Raw genomic sequence first — 26,097 nt, forward strand, 5'->3', positions numbered from 1 at the left:
ATGGTCATTGCCTAAAGCGTCGTCTTTTATATATTTTTTTTAAGGCAGCGTAATTTACAAAGCTGTTGAGTCTTTTTTTCGTTACAACTCACCTGGAGTTTGCCTTAACCTAGAGTCAGAGCTATTCACTGCAAGTGAAATAGCATTCGTTTTTAATTTTATCGAGGAAAGCCACACCGAGACTCAAGACTCTTTCACAAGGACGCTTACTCGTTGAGATGTTTGGCCAATACCTTGGTCATCTCACCTGTGGGAGGAAACTGGAGAAGCCGGGGAAAGCACAGAAGTCAGAGCAGTTGATGTGATACAATCCATACAGATAGGGCAGCAAACCAGTTTGCATGCAAGTTCGTACAATGTGCTTGTATTCTGTATGTGCGTGTATTTATCATTGTCTACTACATTCTTGATTTGAAGCTTTCGTGACTGCAGGAATCCATACTCTTTGGTTCTTTCGGTAAAGTTACGTGGATATACCTTCGTGACTTTACCGAAAGAACCGAAGAGTATGTCTACTACATGCTGATGTGTAAATACAAAAAAAGATATAACTGACTTGGTAAGAAAATTGCAGTGACAGAAATACTTTTAAAAGTCATAAACACGGAATTGTGCCAAACAACGTCTCGGTTTGCATGTGAACGATCGTATTAACTTTGTCTTTTCTTTCATGATTTCAGCTCCATCATTGGGCGGTGGCTTTGAGTGATGAAGTGCCTCCCACAGTGGCAGGAAAGCAACGATGCACTGATTACATTGAACGTTCACACGATGTTTGATAACTAACAGCCACCAGGTCATAGCTGCCCACATATGCTTTATTTTATACCAACAAGTAAGTTACTTTACACCTAAAATAGTAGTGCCTTATGCCTGTACACAACTTACTACATTATAACCGCACATATTGTTTTATACCGACAGCTACTGACCCACAGGCGTGCGCACACACGCACACAGTTTATGCGTAAACTTGCGTGCGGCTACGCAGAAATAATGTAGCTACGCGCACGCGCAGCTGTGTTCAGTCGGATACACTCACTCGCACACCAGAGGTACACGGAGTTGCGTGGTCACGTTTCCAACGAAGAACCCTCATGCTACACATTTGATGACACATTACGGAAATGTATTTTGCTCGGTTTTAGCTTATTTTATTATTGGCTTCGTTTTTTTCTTTTTTTTATTATATATATGAAATTTTTTGTGAAAATAGAGCGGGGATATGGCATAATTCTCGAAAAGAGGAGAAATCTGAAAACTGGTATGTTTGGACAAATCTTTATTCGCATTTGTTCACGTGGGGGAGGAAACGGCAGCATGCAGAGAAACCCCACGTACATTCGAGACAATAACATTCCATCGGAGGGTCAAACTTTCGTTATTTGGTGATGCTGCATTGGCAGTAGTGGACAAGCGCAAGTATGTTATGAAGAATTCCCATTCGCCAAATAAATATATTTTTCCTATTAAGGCCGCAGTGTTATTTACAAATGATAGGAAAGTCAGCAACGTGTTTTTTTTTTCTTCCGTACTGCCATCCGCTTGCCACAGTATTTACCCTGCAGATTGTGAGCCGCACAACACGCTCGATTAAATTTGCCATCACGGCCTTCGAATCGCTTGACCTAACAGTCTCCCAGCGGCATTTTTATTTCGTAAAACGTTTCGCAGTCACGTTAAGGAATCTGGTGGCACAGAAAGGAGCCATCGTGCTTGGCTTGCAGGTGACAGCTCATACCAGACGCAGTCCCACCCCACCCCATTGTTAGGTGGCGTGGGTCATAGGGGACCGATACAATTTGCCTTTAATACCAAAGACCACATTCCCATATGTGACCCAGGGTGGGTGCGTCTGGGATAATGTGTAAAAGTTTGGAGTCAAACGAGGCTCTTTTTCATAATTGGAACACGCGTTGGCCCCTTCTCATCAATGCAACTATGCACTCCTTATAAACCACTCTTTTATTTCATTACCAGAAGGTCATGCCACTGCCCCAAAGTGGCCCGAACCATTAATCAAAGTGAATGTTTTTTAGTCTTCAAAATTACAGTACGCAATTTCCCACGACTGCAACGTTTCAGCCTTCTCGGATCCGCCAAGCAGCTTGCGTGCCCAAAAGTGCACGTCGTGAAATTGCTCTCTCGTAATTGTGAACAAGATTGGCTAGCGTTGAAAACTATCTGTGGCTGAGCTCAGCCTCGGTCGTAATGCGTTTTATTGCCTTCGAAGCTTGCGTACCATCGATTCTCCCAAGTCCATGATTCAGTGAACTTGTTCAACACACCGCATCAACAAGCACTGGCGGAGCCAGTTGGGTGGAGTGGCACGTGCCCCCCCCCCCGCCCCCCCCCCCCAATGAGCCGATCTAAATCCCTAATTTCGATCGGATCATTGGGGTTTATTAGTAATTAATCGGCATTTTGCGACCCCCACTGCACTGAGTAGCATATTATTATGTGCCAGGGACTCTATGAGATGATAGGACAATAGAGTCCATAATTGCCAATAAGTAACGGCAAAGCAGTTATAAGTGACTCACAGAATTGTGCACAGTTGCGTATAGAGTACACGACTTCCCTGAAGGCATCAGCACCTTCAGCAAACGCGATGCCGATCACACAGCGCGGTTCGAATTCGACACCTCGATCGATGGCTGCGCCATCGCCGCACACGCGTCGAATAAAAAGCAACGGACATGTCCTTACTAACAACTCCTATAATTTTTCATTGCTGGAGGGGTTGCCCCCCTACCTGAATATCCCGGCTCCGCCATTGTCGCCAAGGTGATGCTTGTTGGAATAAATTAACTCGCTTTACTGCACTAACCGAGCCTTATTTAGCTTTTTATTGTTTAAATGAAAACATTATCGGTTGTAGTCCTTTGCTTCGCTCGTTCCAGCCAAAGCTGTTGTAATGTCTGATACGGTAAGTATAGCCTTCCACGTTTAAATGTTTTTAAGGGGTGTTGAGTAAAACTCGATTGTGGAAAATCCTGCGGCCCTATTTGACCACTGTCGGGGCGGCCCTGTGTAAGATTTGTACGAAGTTTGCGTATTTATTTGTGTCGGTGTGAAATAAAAAAAAATCCAACGAAATTGTACACTATTCTGCGTGCGTTGACATCTCATTTGTGTTTTAAGATTGAGAGTTGGATATGCGAGTCTAATTTCACTGTCAATGCTTCGTTTTCAACAATGTAACTTTTGCACTAAACTTAGCACCGATTCAACAACGCTGAAACATCACGGATAAATATCTTGCCACTGTTTCAATGCTTAGTATCGTGCCCAACAGGTTACACGTGATCTTTTTTTACCAAAGTCATCTTCATGTTGATTTGGAATTGGACAATGATCAGATACCAGTACTTATCGAACGTCTATAATTCATTGCATTGAACAAGTTAATGTACAAATCAAATATCATCCCATGAAAGTAGTGCTTTCCGTTCAAGATGTACTTCTGCGAGTATGACATTTTGAAACTGCAAACGTTTTCGTGGTTGTGCTGTAAAGCCCTCCTTGTTTACGGGTCGTTCAGCCATGCTGTGTGACCCAAAAAACATCACAGAGCTACATAAAAAAATGTAATTCATGAAAAAGATCACTTTAAGTTTCACACGTAGGCTTTCGCGACCAATATCCATAAGTTTTTTTTTTGCGTTAGATTGCGTAAATATATAAATCTGTCGTTAACTTCTTAGCGCAATGAATGAGCGTCTTGGATAAGAGCAGATTTCTGTGCAGGGAGATGGTGTGACTGCATTCAGATAGGCATCAGTATGTGTTTTCTTTCGGTAAACACTGTTGTGTTATTTTACTATTTCGACCCCGTTCGAGCAGAATATCCAGAAATGGTAGAGTTCTGTCAGCTTACACTTTCATGGTGAACTGGATGGATGGTTTTTGCGAGTTGAGATGATTTAGTAATGCGTTCAGTGTATCTGTGCCGTGTGGCCAGACCACCAATGTGTCATCCACATATCTAAACCAAGCAGATGGTTTGTGTGCTTGAAGCTATTGCTTATGTTTCAAAATCTACCATGTGTAGTGAGTCCAACTGAGTCGCAGACGTTGTTTCTTTTAGAGGCAACACATTTATTGTAACACCATAACACAAAGGGGTAATGGCCCCTTTACCCGATACAGCCTAGGGTGGTGACCACCCAGCTAACTACACTATACAGAGGAGTTACTGCTACGAAGGGTCGGACCCTCACTCGGGTCTCCGACCACGTGGTTGCCTCGTAAGACGAAGAGCTTCCAGTTTGAGACGCAGAGCTTCCCGCTTGTAGGTGTTGAGCTTCCAGCTTGTAGAATGCAGCGACCCCGGTCCCTCTCAGGGACCCACCTTATATCCCCCTATGGTCGGGGTCGCTCCGCCCTCGGCCCCGCCCACCTCGAGCATTCTCGTTCCCTCTCGATCCTTCTCAAGAGCTCTCCCCGGACACGTGATCACCCACTAGCCCCCCCCACCTGGGGCCCCCTGTGTGGACACTCCCCTCTTAAAACGATCACTGCCTGCACATGTGCATGGGAGGGTGGGTGCGGAGATGTGTGGGATTCGGATGTCGTCATCACGTAGATGTGTGCGGTGACATAACCGCCACGCACTTGCCCGCACGCCAGCCAGCAAAACCTTGATAATATACAGTGTAGTATGATGAAGGGACTCGCTGGTTCCACGGAAGGTTTCTTCAGCACTTCATTTTATTTTACACACGTACACATTTACACGAATAAAACACTCACAAACGGGATGGACGTGGGATCACAATTAACTTGATGAGCCATAAGACTTAAATGGCTTGTCGGACGATTCTTTTTTGTAGTAGCTTTACGTAACATTCACATATATCTCTGTATATAACATCTGTGCACGTGTCTGGGCTTTGTTTCTTTCATAACAGGAGTCGGCACAACTACACTCTCAAGTCAAGATGTCATACATACATACATACGTACATACATATATGTCATCATGACCAAAGTCTCTGATCCCACTACACCTCGTCAACACTCTGTACCCTTGGCCAGCTCCTTCACTCAAGTTTGCACTCAAACGCCTTGGCCCATTTCTTCAGGAGGTGAGAGAGGAGGGCTCTGGCCTGCAGACTCCATGCTCCCATTCTCTCACAGTCCAGCAAACTCACTGAACAGCATGAACCGACTAAACACGATGCTCCTATCCCTCTCAGGGTCCAACAACCCAACTTCACTAAACAGGCTAAACCATTTAAAGCTTTCGTGACTGCAAGGATTAATCTTCTTTGGTTCTTTTGGTAAAGTCACGTAGAATGAGAATAAAATAATAAAATAAAATAAGACAATAAAACTCTCACGACGTTTCGGCCACAACTTGTGTTGTGGCCGAAGCACTCTCATCCCGACAGTTCTGTTCTTTCACCTGATGAAGGCTACTTGTGTTGTGGCCGAAACGTCGTGAGAATTTTATTGTCTTATTTTATTTTATTATTTTATTCTCATTCTACGTGACTTTACCGAAAGAACCAAAGAAGAAGAGGCTAAACCATCATAACTACCATGCAGTGTTCTTAAAATTCACGCCAATGATTACGTTGTTCAGATTAGTATTTTTTAGTTTATATTTTCATGTTTAAGTCCTAGTTTCACATTTGTTCCATATTTCAATTATTACTCACATTTCATAAACATTTTCAACAACCTGATCAGCTATTGGCTATCTGGGTGTTTGTTTTAGTGGGTTCTGTGTCACAAGCCAAAGCACACCTTTCTCGAGCCCTAGATATTAACAACTCCAAGCAAACTTATTCAGCATATCCTATCAGCCTTGACCAACAATCTTTCCATATGTAATGATCTATTTGTCACTTTCGCTTTAGTTTCATACGTTTAAACGCACCGGATACATTTTTTCCCCCAATCGGGCCACTTCTGGTAATCTCTCCTCATGCACCCCCACCACGCCATTGCTTCTAACACGGTCACCAGAAACTTCAGTTTTCTTCAAGCCGCCACGTGGATTCTGTGCTACTCGTGTTACTTGGGGAGTGAATATGTGGTTGGCAGCACAACTGAGAGGTGATGGTAACAGGGGGAGGTAGGAGGTGCTATAGGTTTCAACGTGCACGTTTCTACGGAAGGGCTTGCACTACGGATTTTCAAGCCATGGGGTGGCGGAAATTCCTGCCGGCGAACTGCGCCTTTTGCCCCAGCTCTTCCTCAATCCTGCAATGGAGAAGCAACAGTTTTTTTATTGTTAATAAGTCTTCTTCTAGTGTATGGCAAGCAGGTGCTGATTATACATCGAGGTTTAAGCTTGCGAGCCATGCGATAGCTTCAGGACTTGCGTGAATAATATACGGGCGTAGAATGCAGTTGTTCGCAACACGGTCCGTTATGCAAGTGGTGTGTGCAACGACCAGTTGCTGTTCTGATACAGTTAATGGAGTACCACAGTTGTATTGGCAATGGTAGAGAGATGGTAGCCGTCACACGGCCCACCTGCTTCATTGCACGACTGATAACATCACTTTGGCCTTTTTAGAAATCGTATAAATGTTTATATATCCTTGATATATTCGACTTCAAGTATATGTAAACGTATAAGTAGTGTTCATTCAAATTAAATCTTATAAGCGGACACTGATTGATATAAAATATGGTCAAATTGACTTTAGAACATTGTTGGGAGTGTTAAACCCACCAATGTAACAGATAATGACTAGCTATCGCCCCAAAACGCAATTTTATTACACTACACCACTGAACATCATATTAGATGGAGACATGTTTAACCATGTAAGACCAGAGTGAAACATGGATCTATTTTTTCAAGTTAGACACTGTGGAATATAAGAAAATACAATTGGAGGGCATCACTAATATAACACAACGGCTTTGTAACCCTTTTGTTAATCAACTGTCAGAAGGCCTCCCCATGACGTGTCGACCATGGGGTCGTTTGCCCAAAGTTCACCACGCTGGTCATTGTGGCTTGGTGAAGGTGTGCACCCAGGACTGTTAACCATGGATGGGAGTCGAACTCTGTTCACCAAGGTGAGGGCAGTGCACTAACCACTGTGCTGCTGCTCGCCTCCCATATATTTAGTACATTTCGTAAGTGATGCTCTCAAATAACATACTACGTATTGCGAACGATTCATAATGGGAAAAATGTTCGTGTGGACAACGATGGTGTTCAATTGTGGTGGTAAAAAATAATGAAAGCTGACGCACCTCATCAGCTGATTGTACTTGGCCAGACGTTCAGACCGGCACGGAGCACCTGTCTTAATCTGCACACACACGAACACGAAGATTCCAACAGAGCCGTTCCCTCCTGCTCGCCACCGCTCGCCATATCCCACCACCGCCCATCACGCCCCACGCCACCCACCCAGTGAATGGCTCACCTGGCCAGTGCACAGCCCCACGACGAGGTCAGCAATGAAGGTGTCCTCGGTCTCGCCCGAGCGGTGGCTCACCATGACTCCCCAGCCGTTGGACTGCGCCAGCTTGCATCTGCCCACACCCGCAACATGAGGTCAAAAAATCGTAGTGTATTTCCATGGCCACACTTTGAAGCAGACCGGCCCGGTTTTACAAATTAGGCAACTGTGCCCAGGCTGGATTCCCATGGCTACCTTACTGGACCACGACAACTACAAAGTGGGGCTAGGTGCCCGACTTAATTTCTCTAGCATGGTTGGCATGAGCCCTGGTGCAAAGAATTCCACGGGGTCCACCCACCAATGCCCAATTTGTCTCATCTTCGTAGCCCTAGGCACTACCAGATTATGGGACCTGGTAGTGTTGGACTGCCTATAGGTCACACGGGGTTGGCGGACAACACTCACGCTTTGATGGACTCCGTGACACTTCCGATTTGGTTGACCTTGAGGAGCAGGCAGTTGCAGGCCTTGACATCCACTGCGGTCTGGATGCGTGCGGGGTTGGTGACGGTCAGGTCGTCGCCAACGATCTGAATGCCAGCGTTGGCAGTAAAGTTGGACCACGCCTCCCAATCATCCTGGTCAAACGGGTCTTCAATGGACACCACTACGGAGGTGGTGGGCGAGCGGATGGAAGGGCATTTATCACAGCGCAAGACCCCCGGCCGTGCTGGTCGGTGAGCACTGGTGAGTTTATGGAGGATGGAGATGAAATGGAAGGGTAAGAGAGTTACTGGGTAGTGAGAGGTATGTATAAGTGATTGTTTGTAAATTACCTTCGACAGTTTTCTGAAACTAGATTTTCTGTTCGAGTCACATGGTATCTTGACGTCATAATGTCTGTACATGTGCCCACTAATCTGTACCTCTTTTTCCAAATATCCCATTTAATTAAATCTTGACTTCAAGCTTTCGTGACTGCAGGAATTCATATTCTTTGGGTCTTTCGGTAAAGTAGTTTTTGTAAAAATTAATTGTTCTACGTGACTTTACCGAAAGACCCAAAGAATATCCCATTTCATTATTAACCCAGGGAAGCCTCTCGGAGTCTGAAAACTCGTTTTCAGCAGGATCTTCCATTGGGAATATTTGGCTAATTCCATGACTGAGTGTTTGGCTTCATATGAGAAAAAACCGGAGAATCTGGAGAAATCCACATATACGAGCGGGTGACACTCAACACTACTATCTTTTGGCCACCTCACATCCCCACGCCTGCAACACGTGGCAAGCCCTGGTGGCCACCCACCCAAGCACAATCCTGTCGCAGCCCTGCTTGGCTTCCGAGATCTGACGTGATCGGGCACGTGCAGGGGTAATCTGGCCACATAATATAAACTGCAGGTGAGATGGCACCATAACCCCAGGCTCGCTCACTTATGGCTCCACAGCTGTGCCCACCGCACCCACCTGGGTAGTCGCTGATGAAGGTGCGGTACAGGTCTGCCAGCTCATCGGCAGAGATGTAGCGGTCTGGGTCCGCAGGGGACTTAAAGTCCAGGTCGTATTTCCCGTCGCGGTAGAACTCGGAGGCGGCCACATCCATGCCGATGACGATTTTGTCGGTGTAGCCGGCTTTGCCGATGGCTTGGGTGAGGAGGTCCAGGGCTGACAAGGCAACAAGGCAATGCACGTGCATGGCGCGTATTATAGTACAAACATCAATGTAGAATTTCCACTGAAGGCTCAAAGAATGCTAATGGAGATTATTGCTGTTCCATGTCCCATGCCAACAGTAACCATAATATTTTCAAGTTTAAATTTCACTCAGGGTTAATTTAATTGAGGCTAACATCAGCGGCGGGTGATGTCTGTGTTCTGGGCACCCCCTTCCTCAGTCCACATTTCAACCACATGGTAAAGTATGGCCACACCACCACCATGAACTTCCACAACATCGGGGAAATTTTCCACAGTGAAATTGACAAATTGCCGTATAGTATTGTCATTATCGTAATTATTATTAACTGCAACCACATCTCAAGACGCTGTACGGAAGAAGATGTAACCAGAGAAGAGGAAAGCCTCAAGTCCGGACTTGAATGGGGGCTTGGGAGATGAGATCACCGATGGCCTTGGGGAAGGAGGTTCGAGACCACGGGGGCAGCAGCAGAGGAGGAGTGGCCTCCCACCGAGTGAAGGATGAGCGGGGGCTTTAACAGAAGGCCTTTCTTGCTGGAGCGGAGGGCTCATTAAGGGGAGCAGAACGATTTGAGAGGGGAGAACTATGCAGGGGTAGTCTATGGGGTATCCTTAATACAGGATTTTTTTTTAGATCGTGATCTAACCCAAAAAAAACCCTGTATTATGGATATTGGTCGCGAAAGCCTACGTGTTAAACTCTATGGTGGATGTTGAAAACAATGAGGGTGAATTTAAAGTTAATCTGGGACCGGATTAAGAGCCAGTGGGGTGGATGCATCAGTCGACCATTGGGGTGACGTGGTCTTGCTTAGTAGTGCGGGAGTGAGAAGTTTGTCAGCGTCATTTGGATCATCCGACGTTTTGAGGGCGAGGGATTTGGGGATGCAGCAATGGAATAAGTCCTGGTGCAAAACATGAATTGGGGCCCCTCGTTCAAGCTAAGTGCTTGAGACCCTCCGGCCAGTGAAGTTGCACTGCCTGCACACTCGACAGCTACACCACTGGGATGCAGGAGGGATTTCACAGCACCCTCATTCAGCACTCGGCACTCACCCTCCATGTTTTCAAGAATGTTGGGGGCAAAGCCGCCCTCGTCGCCCACGTTGGTCGCGTCCTGGCCATACTTCTTCTTGATGACGGCCTTGAGGGAGTGGTAGACCTCGGCACCCATGCGCAGGGCCTCCGAGAGGCTCTCCGCCCCGACGGGCAGGATCATGAACTCTTGCATGGCCAGCTTGTTTCCGGCGTGTGAGCCGCCATTGATCACGTTGAATGCCTGGAGGAGGCACGAGAGAGGCGATTGGTTAAGGTCTCCCATCTGGATGAGAGCTGGGACGATTTTTAAGCCGATTGATCATCCAAACTTTGTACCAGGCTACTTATTTTTCGTGAATTGCCTCAATTTAATGGCACCCGTGTAATGGTGCGTCCTTTTGCGACATGAGCTTTTTGCGGGTTTCGGTCCATAGCCGACCCTAGCTCTAGTACCCGCACCGTTGTGGTTTATTTTATGGTGAGATCCCTGTTTTATGCGACGCACCCCATGACCGTGTGTGGAGTATAACAAGGATCACTGTCAGTATACTGCAAAATAACGGCGTTTATTTGAATACTATTGTTTTGCAGTTTAAAATTTTCACTTAAAGCTTTCGAGACTGCAAGAATACATATTCTATGGGTCTTTCGGTAAAGCCACGTAGATAGAAAAATACACCTGAAGACGATTGCTTGTGTTGCAATGGAAACGTCGTGATATTTTTATTTAATTTTTTATCTACGTGGCTTTACCGAAAGACCCATAGAATACAGTTATTCAATCATTTAATAGTTGCAAGTTTGCTACTTCCTGGGGAAGTGAAAATATCACCAGCAAATATAGCAACCCAAATGACCATCATAACAGCAACAACAAACAACACAATCCTACAACAACCCAACAACACCAGTTTCAACGTATTTCTTCAAATACGAACGCCGACAGGTGACAACTGCAGAGTAACCATCCAGGGTACGTATTAAGTGTTCTCCCAGTTCTTGAAGAGATTAAATAAAACATTCCAACGACAACTTCACAGCCCTCAGGTGGACACCTCCCTTCTTCCCCACAAGTGTCCCCAGCTGTCGAAGCCCCCGCAGTCTTCAGCATTCGGGAGGGCTACTTTCACGGCAGCGGCGGGTGGTTTTCTGTGACGATCCACTCCTGGGTGGTGAACAGGTGAACATAACCGCTTTCCACAATAAGGCTCCAGGTGGTTGCGCTCACAAGCCAGCAATCTGCCGTCACCAATACTCCTGGCTCCAAGAAGATGGTTGCTCTGGGCAGACCAGCAGTTAACAGCAGAACCCCAGTCCATCGCGCTCCCAGGCCAGCAAGTTGTCGTCACCAACACTCCTGGCTCCAACTTCAGACTGTCCTCTTCAAGATGGCCGCCTCATCCAAAAATGACGCAGCGAAAATTCACATCCACGACAAAATGGCCACCTCACCAATACACCCGAGCACACCATGGCCGCGACGCCGTTTGAATATCTGACACCCTACGCTATGTTTCTTTTCCAACTGACACTTTGCTCCATTACCAAAATTTTCCTCTGTCAATACTTAGCTCATTGCAGGCCCCAATGGCCCTCACTACAGCAAATCACTATGCCGCACGGCCGCCCCGCGCGTCCCTCACTCCTCCCTCTCGTTCCTCCCATGTCACCTGGTTCCCCTTACCCAAGCTCCACACACTCCTGTCATTCCGAACCCCTCACCAAATCAGGAGACACCCTGCCCCCAAAGCCATCCCTCTCTGACTGCCACAACCCACCCCTTTCATCCTGCTTACCAAAGGTAGAAAAACCTTCAACGAGCAACGCACAGTGTGACAAAGATCAATGATGATGCCGATGACTTAGCCACGCCCATCACCTCCCGTCCAGCCGGCACATGTTTGGAACTATTTTGTGTCGTCCGATTAGTCAGGTAATTGAACCGATAATCAGGAGAGTGATTTTACTTCAATAGTCTGATATCCCATCTCTACATGGGACAGGAGCCAATGGGCGAATGTATTTGAGCACAGTAGTGGGTGCTGACATGAACATGTAGAGACAAAGACAAAAGTCCCCCGTATAGCCTTAACAGACTGTTGGGGCAAGTACTGTCCACGAGCACCTATGAAGGCCAGCACGGCACATGAGGGTGTGGGAGGCCAACACCACGCCCGACCGCCTTTGTCTCCCCAGCGACGATGTTTACGCACCACACCAGGTACTCATTTGAGGCTAAGTCGACCTAGGTGAGGCCCAGGACCCGTTCAGATAATCGTCACTGGTGTTGGCCATGAGCAGGAATCGATTTCGGGTCACCGGGTTCGTAGTGCAGCATGCTATCCACTGCACTACTGCTCCCCACATGCAGAGAAAGCACAAACACACGCTCGGACATTGATACACAGACGCAGATGTGGAAATGTCAACGTGAACTGAGCTATTGATGCACGCACAAAGACTCGCCAACACCAATTGAATTCTCGGCAATTAAAATGCATGAACAAATGCAGACATAAATATGTACAGTGGTACCCCGGAGATCGAACTTAATTCGTTCCAGAAGGCCATTCGAACACCGATTTGTTCGAACACCGAATTAATTTTCCCCATAAGAATTCATGTAAATGACATTAATTGGTTCCAGACACAAGAAATCTCTCATTATAACGCATTTTTACACGAAGTTTACAGTAATTACAGGAATAAAACCATACAAAAAAACAAGAAACACAATAAAAAATTGAATAAATGAATAAATATATGGAATAAATGAAATAAATGAACATTGAACTTCACTTTACCGGTAATAAGGAGAGTTGATGGCTTGAGTGGAAGGTGGTGAGGAGGAGGTGGTGGTGGTGTTATTATGGAAGGGGAGTCCCCTTCTGGGGTTCTTTCTCTTTTGTGCCTCTTGTCTGCCAATAACTGCGAGTCACTTGAGCTCTTTCTGACGATAAACTTATCTCAAGAGGTTTGTTTCTGCCTCCGTTTTATGATGTTTTGAAAATTACACACTGCATTATCATTAAAAACATTGCTCACTCGGTTGTCTGGGTGATATTTTTAACTGGGCCTCACATTACGGTAAAACCTTTTGTCTGGGCAAGCGTCATGCACGCTGCTGGCCATACGCGTCTCAGCCGTGTACAGGTTCTTTCAAGTCGCGATTGCCCCTTTCCACCTCCGAATTTCGTTCGGTTTCCGGGGGCAATTTTTTTTTCGTAAATATCGTCCGAACACCGATTTGTTCGAGTTCTGGTGCGTTCGATCTCTGAGGTTCTATTTTAAAAAATAAGATGCAAACGTGAACATATGCACACAGACATACGATAAGGGTAACACATTAAAACACTTAGACACACATACAGATGAGAAAAATTTACCCATCGACAGACAAAAAATAACATTTCAGAAGTGGTTGTGTAAAAGTCCTGAATTCTAATGGTAATTCTGAGACACGTACACACAAATAATCCAGGCAGCCAACTGTGGTTATACTGTGTTCTCAAATTGTTTTTTCTTCTAGTGAGTTGCTCGTCTCAGCCCAGTCACCAATGACTGCAAACATCATATTAAATTTGGTTCTGGACTTTATTTTTTATAAACTCCAGCTTTGAGAACAAAATATATAATTTGACTGTCATTTGGCAAATAAATTACTCTTGGTGTCCCCTACTGTGTGGACCAGAGGTCAGATTGAAGGGATCTTAGCGGTAGCTCTGTGATATTCGCTTCTGTGGGCCAGTCTATACATTTTAGGGTTGCATTGTTCTGCGAGAGATCAAAATGGATTACTCCCTCTCAATGACATGATGCCGAGAGTACATTCGGGATAAAAATTAGAAAAAAAAAATTATTCACAAGACAAAGACCCCCCAAGCAACTTATACAGTCTGTTAGGGCAAATGCTGTGAGGAAGCACCCATGAAGGCCATCATGGCGCACAACGGGGTGGTGTGGCCACCACCACGTCGGGCTGCCTTCGCCTCCCCAGTTCTCATGTTTACACAGGGCACCAGGTTAAGTCCTCCTCGGTTCAAATGTTCCCCACGGATGTTAGCCACGTGCGGGAATCGAAAGCGGGTCGCCACGCTCGTATCGGAGTGCGCAAACAAAAACTTTAGACTAAACAGAAACCCACGGGCGCACACAGATGTACGTATAATACAACACGCAGATGCTTGTTCAGTTGCCCACCGGGACAGGCAGGATGACTTCAGAGTTCCCGGCAAGGTCTGCGATGTGCCGATACAGCGGAACCCCCTTCTCGCCCGCCCCGGCCTTGCACACGGCCAGCGAGACGCCAAGCACAGCATTCGCTCCAAACTTGGCTGCCAGTTCCACAACAAGACATCATCATTATCATCATGACTGAGATGTTAACTCCACATTTTTTTTTTATCTCCTCTTGCGTTGCATTTTTAGATTAAGTTATTCGTGTCGTTTTATATTTAACGGTTTATTTTTGTTTACATTCCAAGGACAACACACATGCACTGGCATTTCACTCATGCGACTTGTTGTTATGATTCAATTATTTAAATCATAACAACCAAATCTTTATGCATTAGCTTTGTCTGTAATAATCGGGGTGGGGGAGGGGAACAGGGGGGATAGGGGGGGGACGGGGGAGGATGAAAACTTTTGTAAATATAATTAAATCCAAACAAAATGTTTCAATAAAATTTTGTTTCGAGTCAGGACTTACTACCCCCAGAGAAAACCGTCAATATTGATACAATGGTTGCCGAAAAGCGATAAAAAAAAGATTGACCTTTGCTGGCCCAGGGCGATGTAATTAAGTGTGACGTCACCTCTCAATGTCACACAATGTAACATGTGGCATCTTCATTTGTTCAGCTTGAAACGTAACGTTATCGCTAATTAAATGCACCTGATGACAAATGCGTGTCGGCAAGTGTAGCTGAATCTATGCATACGCATGGTTTTACTTCCTTGTTTATTATTATATGACTGTGGCTGCCATCTGGACTATGCCGATCCTGCCAGCAGCAATGTGGAATACCCTCCTCCCGAGTCAGGAGCGCCCACAGAGGGGATATCGGCCAACATTAATTTGAGTATGCCTCACGTTTGCCCTTCACCTTTCATAAGAATGCCTTCGTTAGTGATGGTAGTTTTTGAATGTGCTAATGACAACCTGAACAATTCAAAATTATTGGAAATATAAATACCTGTCTAGATATGACCTAGTGAATCTACTATCCGTACACGTGCAGCCATTTTTGTCAATCCACTACTGGACAAGGGTTTCCCCACACCGTGTGGGTCAAGGGGGTTGGTTGACCATATTTCACCACACGAGCCAGTGTGGGTTGGTGACGGAAGGGGAGAGCATACATATGGAAGCGTAGTACAGCACAACAGTATATTGTATTGCACTGCCCTCTGCAGAACCACAACATAGCACAACAGCACAGGCGATGTTATCTACGAAGCAATAACTGTGAGCATATAATTACCCCTGACATTGTTGGTGTTGAATCATGTAACGTTGCAGCTCGTAAGAAGCCATCCGCCCCCCCCCCCCCGCATTAAATGTGCGCGTGGCTTCAAGCTGCATGCAACCAGTGCGTAGGGAGCATGGAATGAGTGTGCAGCTGTTAAACAAGGCTGTGTGCATGACATCATAGGATTCGTAAGTCAGTAAAAAAATGCAGCCTTGCATAACAAACCCATTGAGATTTGACAGTGAGCTGCAAGTATGAAACTAAACTAAAAAACAAACTTTCTATTTCACCAGGTAAGGCCCACTGAGCTACATAGTTCTTGTTGAGAAGCGACCTGGCTACAAACGATAGCTCAACGAGGTGGCTTATCATCATGTGGAAATGCATATCAGCCAAATACTCTAAACGCGTGTTTGTACACGTGCAGGGAAAAACCGGAGGACCCGGAAGAAAAAAATCCAAGCAACCACAGGGAGAACATGCAAACTCCAAATATAAGGCGTCAGGGTCAGGATCGAAGTCACGACCTCCTGTACACCAGGCGAGGTAGTTAACTTCTAGCCACCGCGGCGCCCTCGTCAAAGTAATAAAAGCTGCTACTGCACACCCTGGCGGTTCGAGCTAGTGTTGCTACAACCAGAAACTTCAATCGTTGGCTTGAGCATACGTTGCAATGGAACATTGTTTTCTTATGGAGGATTATTATAAGTAGAACAATGCATCAATGTGGTTATATAAATTATTAAGCTTATAATCCAATCTAATGAATGAAATAATAACGATACATTTCGATACACATTTAATGGGTTCACGTCATCCCTCCAGCCCCAAATTGCAATCCTGAATCTCAAAAATCCATCGCATCACGGTTTGAAAGGTTAATGGATTGCAGTGGACGTGGTGCTGATGATGATGACATGTACTCAAAGGCAATGAATCTGTATTTCTCACATTTGTTCTCAGTTCCATCGAGGTCCAGCATGAATTGATCAATCGCCTCCTGTTCCACCACACTGAAGCTCTGCAAGCGAGCAGCAGCCACACAGCACAACAGCGCCACACAGCATAAAGTAAGTAACACAAACCAGCAACGCAGCCATAAACAGTTACGTTACCCAAATTCCATGGGGCCACCCAAATACTTTATTGCAAAAACATCAGAGGGCATTTCATTATATTGCTATAGCGATACGCGGCTTGCAAACAATAAAAACAAACACAGACCGCAGGAGTTATTTTATGACGCGGTTGGCGAGCGCGTTCTGTCGACCCGAGTGCCGCGGCTGAATTTTGGCACGGGGAAAAGCGGGGTTATGTGTGCTGTTAAATTGGGCTGGCGAGAGATCCCCACCTGGCTGAGGAGGGCCGGGGCGATGGTGTCATTGATGTGCGACACAGCCTGAAGAACACCTGCAGACAACGTGACACCGGCACACGGAGGAACACGTTTAGAAAACGATTTACTCCAGCCTTACACGTGAAATGGGATAATTATCTGGAAGATTATGAACGTGAGTGCTTTTGAATCATACCATATGCCATTGTTAAGCATATTAATAATGATTATCATTTTACAGCCAGTTGTCAATCCATCGCTGCGTGAAGGCTTCCCGATGCCATGTCAGTCATGGGGTTTGTTTGACCATACTTCACCACGCTGGTCATTGCAGGTTGGTAAAGTGGGGGCAGTAGGGGGTAGAACTGGATCAGATATCACTGACCATCGGTGTTAGCCATGGCCGTGAATCGAACTCGTGGTTAGCGCAGTGCGCCACCACTCATTTAATGTTTTATTTTAAAACACATAAACTGCATTTTTATTGCTTTTTTTCCGTAGTGTTTGATATCCGGAACCTATATGCTATATTTGACTATTTAGTCACATGTATGCTTTATCATTGCGTGATTCAGGTCTGCTTTGACTTTCAGTCTTAGTGGGCTCTCATCTGGTTTCAATAACTGTCACTAACCTACCTACCAAAATGCTTAACATGACGTTGCTGTTGTTGGAATCAATGACACTTAATTTTGTATATTTCAATATTTTAAAAAAATTGTGACAGTTATCACTTCGCGATAACTTCCCTTTGATATATATTCCCACGCTTTCAGTTCTGCTTCTGCATCCATCTGGAACGCTCTTCTTTCCGATATCAGGAAGCCACTATGTACTTTTAAATCTAGATTGAAAACTCATTTCTTTCGACCTGTTTTTTGTGTTTAGTTGATTATCTTTCCCCACACCTCCGATTAGCGTGGTTGGCTGCGTACGGTGCGAATGAAGTTCAACATACATACATACTACAGCTGATGCCAAATTGAACACCATTCAAAAAGGCCTGCTCTTACAGTCTCCCGCCATCTGGCTTTAGGTTTACCCCTCGGTCGTCGACCTCTGGGTGCCACTGCAATGCCCGTCTCGGTCACCTGACCTCCTCCATCAAGCACATGTGCTCCACCTATCACAGCCTCCTCTTCCCGACTGCGTCTACAAAGTGTTCTTGCCGCATTCTATTCTGAATTTGTAACTGCTTACTCTACACTTCCGTGAATGTTTATCATCCCGTGCCGCGGATCTGTATCCAAAGTCTAGAAACCTGTTTTCCAGTAGCTTTGTTGAAGTCCACCTGTCTGACCCCGTCGAGTACCACGCGTACTTTTAATGTTGACCTCTCTACAAAATTGGTTACAATAGATTAGGGTTACCCAAAGTCCAGTCCTCAAAAGCCACCCATGTGTACCAGCCTTCTTCATTCAAATAAAAATTAGAGCACTGCACACGGAACGTGCCTGATGCTTACTAAACATGTGCCGTGCGACATAAGAGAGTACAAATTCTAAATAAGAGCAACATCTTTTATGCGTATATATGTGTTAACGTGTGTGCCACACGTTAAGTAGAGAGCATTCTTTAATTTGAATCAGCACTCTCTATGTCAATTGAGACATGTTATGCAATCAAGGGATGTGTACTGCTTATAACAACTTAATTTTTACTTGAACAAAGAAGACGGGTGAACATAAAGAAGGTGTACCATGATGTATTGCGATTACTTATGTTTGAGAAACTCTGACACAATATAGTGGTGATACAGTGGTACCCCGGAGATCGAACTTAATTCGTTCCAGAAGGCTATTCGAACACAGATTTGTTCGAACACCGAATTAATTTTCCCCATAAGAATTCATGTAAATGACATTAATTGGTTCCAGACACAAGAAATCTCTCATTATAATGCATTTTTACACGATGTTTACAGTAATTACATGCATAAAATCATACAAAAAAAACAAGAAACACAATCAATAAATGGAATAAATTAATAAATATATGGAATAAATGCAATAAATGAACACTGAACTTCACTTTACCTGTAGTAAGGAGAGTTGATGGCTTAAGTGTAAGGTGGGGAGGAGGTGGTAAAACCTTTGTCTGGGCAAGCGTCATGCACGCTGCTGCCCACACGCGTCTCAGCCGTGTACAGGTTCTTTCAAGTCCCGATTGGCCCTTTCGACCTCCGAATTTCGTTCGGCTTCCGGGGCAAAAAATGTTCAGAAATATCGTTCGAATACCGATTTGTTCGAGTTCTGGTGCGTTTGATCTCCGAGGTTATACTGTATTGTTGATGTCCATGCTGATAGTGGTGAGAATGTTAATTCTGAGATTATTGGTGCTGCTGCGTGATGATGGTGGTGATGTCCTCACCCTTGCCCAGATAGCGCCCCTTGTCATCATCTCGCAACTCCAGAGCCTCATAGATCCCAGTCGACGCCCCGCTTGGGACCGCCGCCCGGAACATCCCTGAATCATCAATCCAGTTATTAGGAGCTGTTATTAGGGCCTGGAAGCGTATTATTAAGTAATACATATTACAATTCCTTATAGGGGAAACACATACTAATTAACTGATTACTAATCTAGATTATAATTACAATACCCCCCCCCTCCTCCGCCTCTGATCTCTGCACCTGATTGGGTTCAGTGATGACATCGTCCTGCTGCTCAATTTAAGACCGGAAGCAGGTGGATTGCTTCACAATTCTGGCAAATCGCCGGATGATGATGGATGTAATTACCAGCGAAATAGCGTAGGACTCAGATTGTAAATGTTGTGGATTCACTCTTCAACTCACCGGTAGGCTGAAGTAGTTACTATATGGCGTTTTGTTTACGTGACAACTCCCTTACTGATTGGCCGTGTCGGGTGGTGGAGGGTTTCAACACATTTATACTTAAACTATCTAACCCAAAAAACCTTTATTATTAAGAAGCTGCATGTTACCACCACCACTACCACCACCAAAGTTACCGTTGCCACCAGTACTATCAATTATCACAACTATCATTATTAAAACAAAGACAAAGATGCCCCTATATAGCGTTTCAATTAAATTAATTCCATAATTTAATTATTTGATAAAACCGCCTTGCAAAATTGTTCCTACCATGAAACTGCTTCAGACAAATATTAGTCTGTGAAACATAGCACCTTAGTGATAGCCTTGCACGATAAAAAAAATTACAACTGTGGTAATGATGTGATTTGTCAGGAAAAGTACTCTTAGGTAGCACCTATTAAGGTCGAAACAACACTCATAAAGTAAGTGTTGTGGCCAAGCACCACACGTAACCAAATGTGTCTCCCCAGTGCTGATGTTTACAAACTGCACCAGGTACTGATTTAAATCCGAAAATTCTTAGGAGACACCCAGGTCCCATTCAAACATTCAACACTGACGATGTCCACGGTCTGGAGTTGAGTTCTGGTCAATGGGGTTCGTAGTGTAGCGCGGTAACTACCACATCACTGCTCCAGCGTCAACAACATCAGCGCCACCACTACCGCAGTTGCCTGCACGTCAATCCCACGACCCTCAGCAGTTAAATTTTTTGCCGCACCGCGCTCCGTGTGCAAGTCGACCTCCACGGTGGGGTTGCCCCGGGAGTCCAGGATTTCCCGTGCGTGGATCTTCAGGATGGACATGGTGGCTGTCTCTCAAGCACGACCTGCTGGGGTAGGTTCACAACCATCACGAGTTATTTTCAATAATGTGACCGATCTTCAAGACCCTGTGCGGAAACAAGGTGGACGTATTTTTACTTATTTATTTTATATTTTTTAAAATGCAGTCATGAGCAGAGCAAGAAAGGATGGTCTTTGGGGCTGTTCTTGAACACGGATGGCTGAAAAAAGGCAGTTGAGCCACGGTGGTGAGATGTTAACTCCCTCGCCTGGTATACAGGCAGTCATGGGTTTGACGATGACCCCTACGCCTATATATTTGGAGTTTGCATGTTCTCCCCGTGGTCGAGTAGATTTTTCTCCGGGTCCTCCGGTTTTTCCATCCACATTTAGAAACGTGTTTGGAGTAAATGGCTGCTATAATTTTGCACTTGATAAGCCACTTCGTTGAGCTATTATTTGTGTGACCAGATCGCCTCTGAAAAAGAGCTCTATATATCTCAGTGGGTCTTACCTGGTAAAATACAAATATTTTAATTCATAGTTTAGTTTTATAGAGCGACCTCGCACTGAGTGAAAATTATCACGTTAAACAATCATCCTCATTGTAATGTCATCACTGCATTAATCACTGGGACCATCATTACCCAATTTATTATCGTAATTAGGGATATGACAATTTCATTTAAACCTAGAGATTCTTACAATACGTGCATCCAAGCGTATGTTTTGAAATCAATTGTTTAATGTCGATGTATGTTTCGTACTATATGGGGTTCATAGAAACCCTGCAGGCACTCCAGATCACAACTACAAGCATCGATCGATTCTTGAGTCACAAGTTGACCCTCAAATCGTGGCAATCCAATCATGACGGTGGTGAACCGTTACATGTCAACTAATCACCTTAAAATAATTAATTTCAATGGAATTATTTATGGCCCTTGGTCCAGCCACTGCAAAAATGAAGGCCTCCAGACACCGTATCGGTCATAGGGTTTGTTAATAACCACGTAGGTCAGTGCAGGTCGGTGAAGATGTCTCAGGACTGCTCCGGATATCACGCACCACTGATCTTAGCCGCATCCTGGAATTTAAATCGGCTCACCGGGTGCAGCGTGCGATTTACTGCGCCACTGTACTCCATCCGGAATAATAATTCGCAATGTTACCATCGCCATCAGCGGCATCACTATATGTCTATACCAATCATCACTGCCATCACCCACGCTACCCCCTTCACCATTATTATACAGCCCGATGATCACATTTATCGTATTTTCGTGACGTAATTTTGCCATTTATAGCCACCGCTGTTAAGGTTAGGACTCCACCACCAAACATTTGCATTGCCATCATCACGATCAACAGATGACCTTTATAAAAAAAATCTGAGAGCCCATTGTGACCATAAGTTTCTTAAAAGGGAATCGAGGATGTAATACAGAAGATCACCATCCTGTCAGGCATCAATTGAATTTGCCAAACATTCCATTGCAGGACCCCCATTTACAAATATCTTGAGACTCACCAGACTGTCGTTATAAATTATCACTTGCCTATGGCCAAATCACACAAAATGCACCCGAACTCAGAAGCTAATGAGGATTGAGTCGGGATAATGCATGCATGGATGGGTGATCACCGCAATCGACAGGATGTGCTAGGCTGCTGCGGAGATACGTGGTGGGCAGAATAATCAATTGATTGTTTTTCTGCAATCCTATGCTCCCACGTCTATGGTCAAGCCAGCATGGTGAAGTATGGTCAAACAACCCCTACGTCACACACGGCGTGGGGGGGAGGCATTCATTCAGCAGTGGATTGGCAACAGGGCTGTTGTACATGCAGTGAACAATTTGGTAATACCGCGTTGGCAGTATCAGTAAATTGTGAAGGGTCGTTTCCCGAAACGTCGCCTATTATCCCAGCTGGACAATTCGCGAGCATGTACGGTGTTAGCCGGTGGTCAAGTATAATGACGGGAGTGGCTGCCATTGAATGACATCAAGCCGAGAGAGATATTCCCATGCGGAGAGATGGAGCGATGAAATAAGCTCGTACAGGTATACAGAGTACATCAACCAAGCTACAGTCGTGCACATTTGCTCACTGGGCAATACAGCGTGAATGTATTTGCATTCACATAGCCAACCCTGCAGGTAAGACGGAAAGGTACCAGATGTCACAGCAGATGCCATTGCGTATTCGCTCATTCATTCACCGACCGATGCCTTCCAGCCAAAGCGATTAAAACGACACAAATCAACCACTAGACTCCAATTGCAACCACGAGTGAAACACTCCACGCGCACCCACATTTACAACGCCGTATAAAATGCAGAGCTTAAAAAGGTCAAGGCGGCACACGTATCTATACTCACGTAGCCCAAATGCGTAGCGGAACGACGACTTTTTGGCGAGGTCTCTTCCTCTCTCTGCCGCCTCCTCGGATTCGCGAATGTCGACGGACGAGGTTAGTGGAAAAAGAGAGAGACACACACACTCGGGCTGCGGTGACGTCGCCACGCTGCCGCAGTGACGTCACAACGCGCACCCCAACCCCGCCCCCCTCTCGCGGCGGTGGCTGCGCGCGCGTGCCGCAGCTGACGTCACCGCGCCACGCTGCAGAGGGAGCGCCTTGCCGCAGTGACGTGCGGAGCGAGGGACCAATGCAGGAGTTCGTTGCCGTGGCAACTGTCGCCAAGAGAAGATGGAGGGAGGAAGAGAGGGGGGGGAGGCCTCATCATCAGAATAATTATTTATACCGCAGGAAGAATCCGATGAGCTATAAAGATGTCCAGTCGGGGTGGTTAAGAACGTTACAGCAACAACGAGTCTTAAAACAAAACATAGGAGTGCAAAGTACAAGAAAGGTAAACAATTCACCAAAATAGATACAATTTAAACGAAACCATCCCCGATCCTACCAGACAAAGCCCACTGAGGTATTGACTTGTTATCCAAAAGCGATCTGGCCACAAACGATAGCTCAACAAAGTGGCTTATCATTTGGACATTTGTAGCAGCAAAGTAACGTAAATAGTCCAAACGCGCATATTTCTAAATGTGGAGGGGGAAACCCAGAGGGCTCGATCAATCCGCTGCTGGATGAAGGCTTAACACCAAAGCTGGAGCCGCCACCCCCCATCCTCCCCCACAATCTATCATAATCCTGCAATTTTAATAATCCAATTTGTGCCTACACATGACCTGAATTCATTGTTCAATCTTTCCTTGGACGCGTTTGCAATGCCTTGGCTGCCCACATCTGTCTTATTAATATTGACCATCCGCAAGAGGTTTTTGGGTTATTTTACGTAAATATAAATGTTTCATTTTGATTTAAAGCTTTCGTGACTGCAGGGATTCATATTCTTGGTTCTTTCAGTAAAGTCACGTAGAAGGAGTTAAACCCGCCACCACCCGACACAGCCAATTAGTAAGGTGTCACGTAAATACAACATGCCAATTCGTTACTAGCTCAGCACACCGGTGTGTTGGAGAGTAAACCCACACGTTTACGATTCAAATACGACGTTTCGCCGATAATAACAACCAGCCTCATCAGGCGGAAACCAAAGTTGTGGAGAAATCCTCCTGTTTGGGTCTTTAAAAAATGCACTTAATATTGACCATCAACTATCATCCCAGCTTCCAGACGTTACCTTCCAGTGTCCTGCCAAGCCTACTTAGTTTGTTTTTATGAACACAGTTTCTGTCGTTTGAGTGATGTCATTTACCTCCGTATGTTCTCTATTCCGTATGCTCACACTTTCAAATGTCTCTAAAAACGGTTACAAATACATAATTCGGCAAACCGATCCAATTCGTGACAACATAACCAATAAAATATAAATATGGTACATGTTATCTTTTATAAAATTTAAATGTCCCCCCCCACCACATTCGCCATTAACGATGCCTTATGATAGTTTAAAGCCTCGTTAATGACAAAAAAATTGTTTAAAGTCAAAGTCGGGAGAAGTTAACGTCACTAGAGTGTAACTGAGCATGACTTTGGATGGATTTTTTTTGTATCATGAACACATCTTTAAAAATGCTCTCAGCGAAGCGAGCATAGCTTTGGGTGTGTACTCACAGGACTATATAATAGCTATTTTTGGAATTTCGTCTTGAAAGAGTAATGACATCAACTGAATAATATATGCTGTACTCTTAATTCACAATACGGCACTTCAGAAAATGCGGTGTACAAATGTGCACCTCTGAGCAACAAATGGACACAATCTCGCACAGTTGTACATGGCCTAGATAAGCCTCTGCCCGTAATGTTTCAGAAGATGGATTATAATTGTAATGGCTGTAGCTCGGTGCATACCGGGTAAACGTTGGGTCTTTGGGCAAATTGTTTCAGCCACATTCGTTATCCAACTGTAGATGTGATTTCGTGACTGAACCTACGTGAGTATAAGCAGTTCAATGTTTATTTGAAGTTTTCGTGACCGCAGGAATCCATACTCTTCGGTTCTTTCGGTAAAGTCACGTAGGTATAAAATAAAATCAATCACGCGATTATTTGGCTGCTATAAAGTTCCACATGATTAAGGACACTTCGTCGAGTTATCATTTGTGGCTAGGTTCCTTCTGAAAAAAAGAAGCTAAGAGCTAAGTGGGCTTTGCCGGGTAAGATAATATAAATCACGTGATTTATTTTATTTTATACCTACGTTACTTTACCGAAAGAACCAAAGAGTATATAAGCAGTCCTTGACGAACTGTGGTTCTCTTGCTATCAGTATTTCTCTGATACATGGTTATAGAGCCGTGTGTTAAATTGTATGTTTTTATTACCGCCTTGTCTCGTATCCATTCCACCTTTCAGATTAAAAGCTTTAATTCCCGATTGAGGATTTTTTTTGTCCTAAATACACTAACATCTTTATTTTCTGTTCACCGCAAATGGTTCATTGATAACGGAGTCTGCGATAGCACTTGTTGCTGTGGATTTTCAAGGCAGCTGAATGTTAGGGCAGCTGAATGTTAAGATTTAAAAAATATATACGAAATACAGTATACTCAATTTCATCTCGAGCCTTCTGTGACCGGTTACGTAAGTGACGGAAGTGACCGGGTCATTCATAAGTCAGAGCGCTGAGCTGGCATCACTGAGATACCAAGGATAAAGTACAGTACCAGGATTATTTTATTGAACCAGGTGAGAATCTCAAAGAGACCAGGATGGTCTCATTTGCACGAGTTGACCTTGGCGTTCAAGTCTGGATGTTCATCTGCCTGCTTAAAATAGGTGAAGTGTACGGAGTTGCTAGTCTCAGCCTAGTCACCAATAACTACACAAAAAGTCCATCATACGGTAGTTTTTAAATTAAATTTGACTAAATGACAGCTCCGATATTAACATATCTGGTGAACTGTTATGCCGTGACCATTTTTTATTGTACTCGGGAAGGTGGGCACGTGCTGCCCCCTCGTGTGGATGGGATCCCTTGCAACAATTTCAGCGGCAGTTTTATATCAGAAAATGAATCTTTATTCATACAGGAGGAATCCGATAAGCGA

At 44.9% G+C, this 26,097-nt stretch overlaps 2 protein-coding genes across 4 annotated transcripts in view; one reads left to right on the top strand and one right to left on the bottom strand.

Annotated features, from left to right (window-relative positions):
- LOC116951651 (collagen alpha-1(XII) chain-like) overlaps nucleotides 1-3,109 on the top strand; it is a 137,779-nt gene extending 134,670 nt beyond the window's left edge. For both annotated transcript variants that reach the window (XR_012946754.1, XM_032970446.2), the window contains one exon: nucleotides 681-3,109. Coding sequence is in view for 1 of the 2 variants with exons in the window: in XM_032970446.2 (XP_032826337.2) it covers nucleotides 681-709 (29 nt within the window). In the remaining variant the exon portion in view is untranslated. The remainder of the gene's footprint in view (nucleotides 1-680) is intronic.
- Nucleotides 3,110-4,695: 1,586 nt separating this feature from the next.
- On the bottom strand, nucleotides 4,696-23,107 carry LOC116951700 (alpha-enolase-like). Of its 2 annotated transcripts, none has more exons than XM_032970528.2 (12): nucleotides 22,941-23,107; nucleotides 20,493-20,600; nucleotides 19,299-19,394; nucleotides 16,944-17,002; nucleotides 16,544-16,613; nucleotides 14,319-14,452; nucleotides 10,137-10,359; nucleotides 8,850-9,047; nucleotides 7,845-8,046; nucleotides 7,401-7,509; nucleotides 7,225-7,283; nucleotides 4,696-6,213 (listed from the first exon to the last, which is right to left on the bottom strand). In XM_032970528.2, exons 2-12 carry the CDS (start codon nucleotides 20,575-20,577, stop codon nucleotides 6,147-6,149), a joined length of 1,302 nt encoding a protein of 433 aa, XP_032826419.1. In that variant the 5' UTR covers nucleotides 20,578-20,600; nucleotides 22,941-23,107; the 3' UTR covers nucleotides 4,696-6,146. The 2 variants fall into 2 exon arrangements, with proteins under 2 accessions (XP_032826419.1, XP_032826418.1); XM_032970527.2 differs by having other exon boundaries at nucleotides 20,493-20,603.
- Nucleotides 23,108-26,097: the final 2,990 nt, after the last annotated feature.

The sequence above is a fragment of the Petromyzon marinus genome, chromosome 43 (genome assembly GCF_048934315.1).
Source record: "Petromyzon marinus isolate PM22_M1 ecotype Great Lakes invasive population chromosome 43, UKy_Petmar_22M1.pri1.0, whole genome shotgun sequence".
In the NCBI taxonomy this organism is placed as follows: Eukaryota; Metazoa; Chordata; class Hyperoartia; order Petromyzontiformes; family Petromyzontidae; genus Petromyzon; species Petromyzon marinus.

Bases quoted from the DNA above. Each gene is read 5' to 3' on its own strand.
- LOC116951700 (XM_032970528.2), bottom strand. From the start codon at position 20,577: ATGTCCATCCTGAAGATCCACGCACGGGAAATCCTGGACTCCCGGGGC. The intron at 19,395-20,492 runs GTGCGGCAAAAA...TTGATGATTCAG, and splicing joins CGACTTGCACACGGAGCGCG to GGATGTTCCGGGCGGCGGTC. The intron at 17,003-19,298 runs GTGAGGACATCA...CGTTGTCTGCAG, and splicing joins GGGGCGCTATCTGGGCAAGG to GTGTTCTTCAGGCTGTGTCG.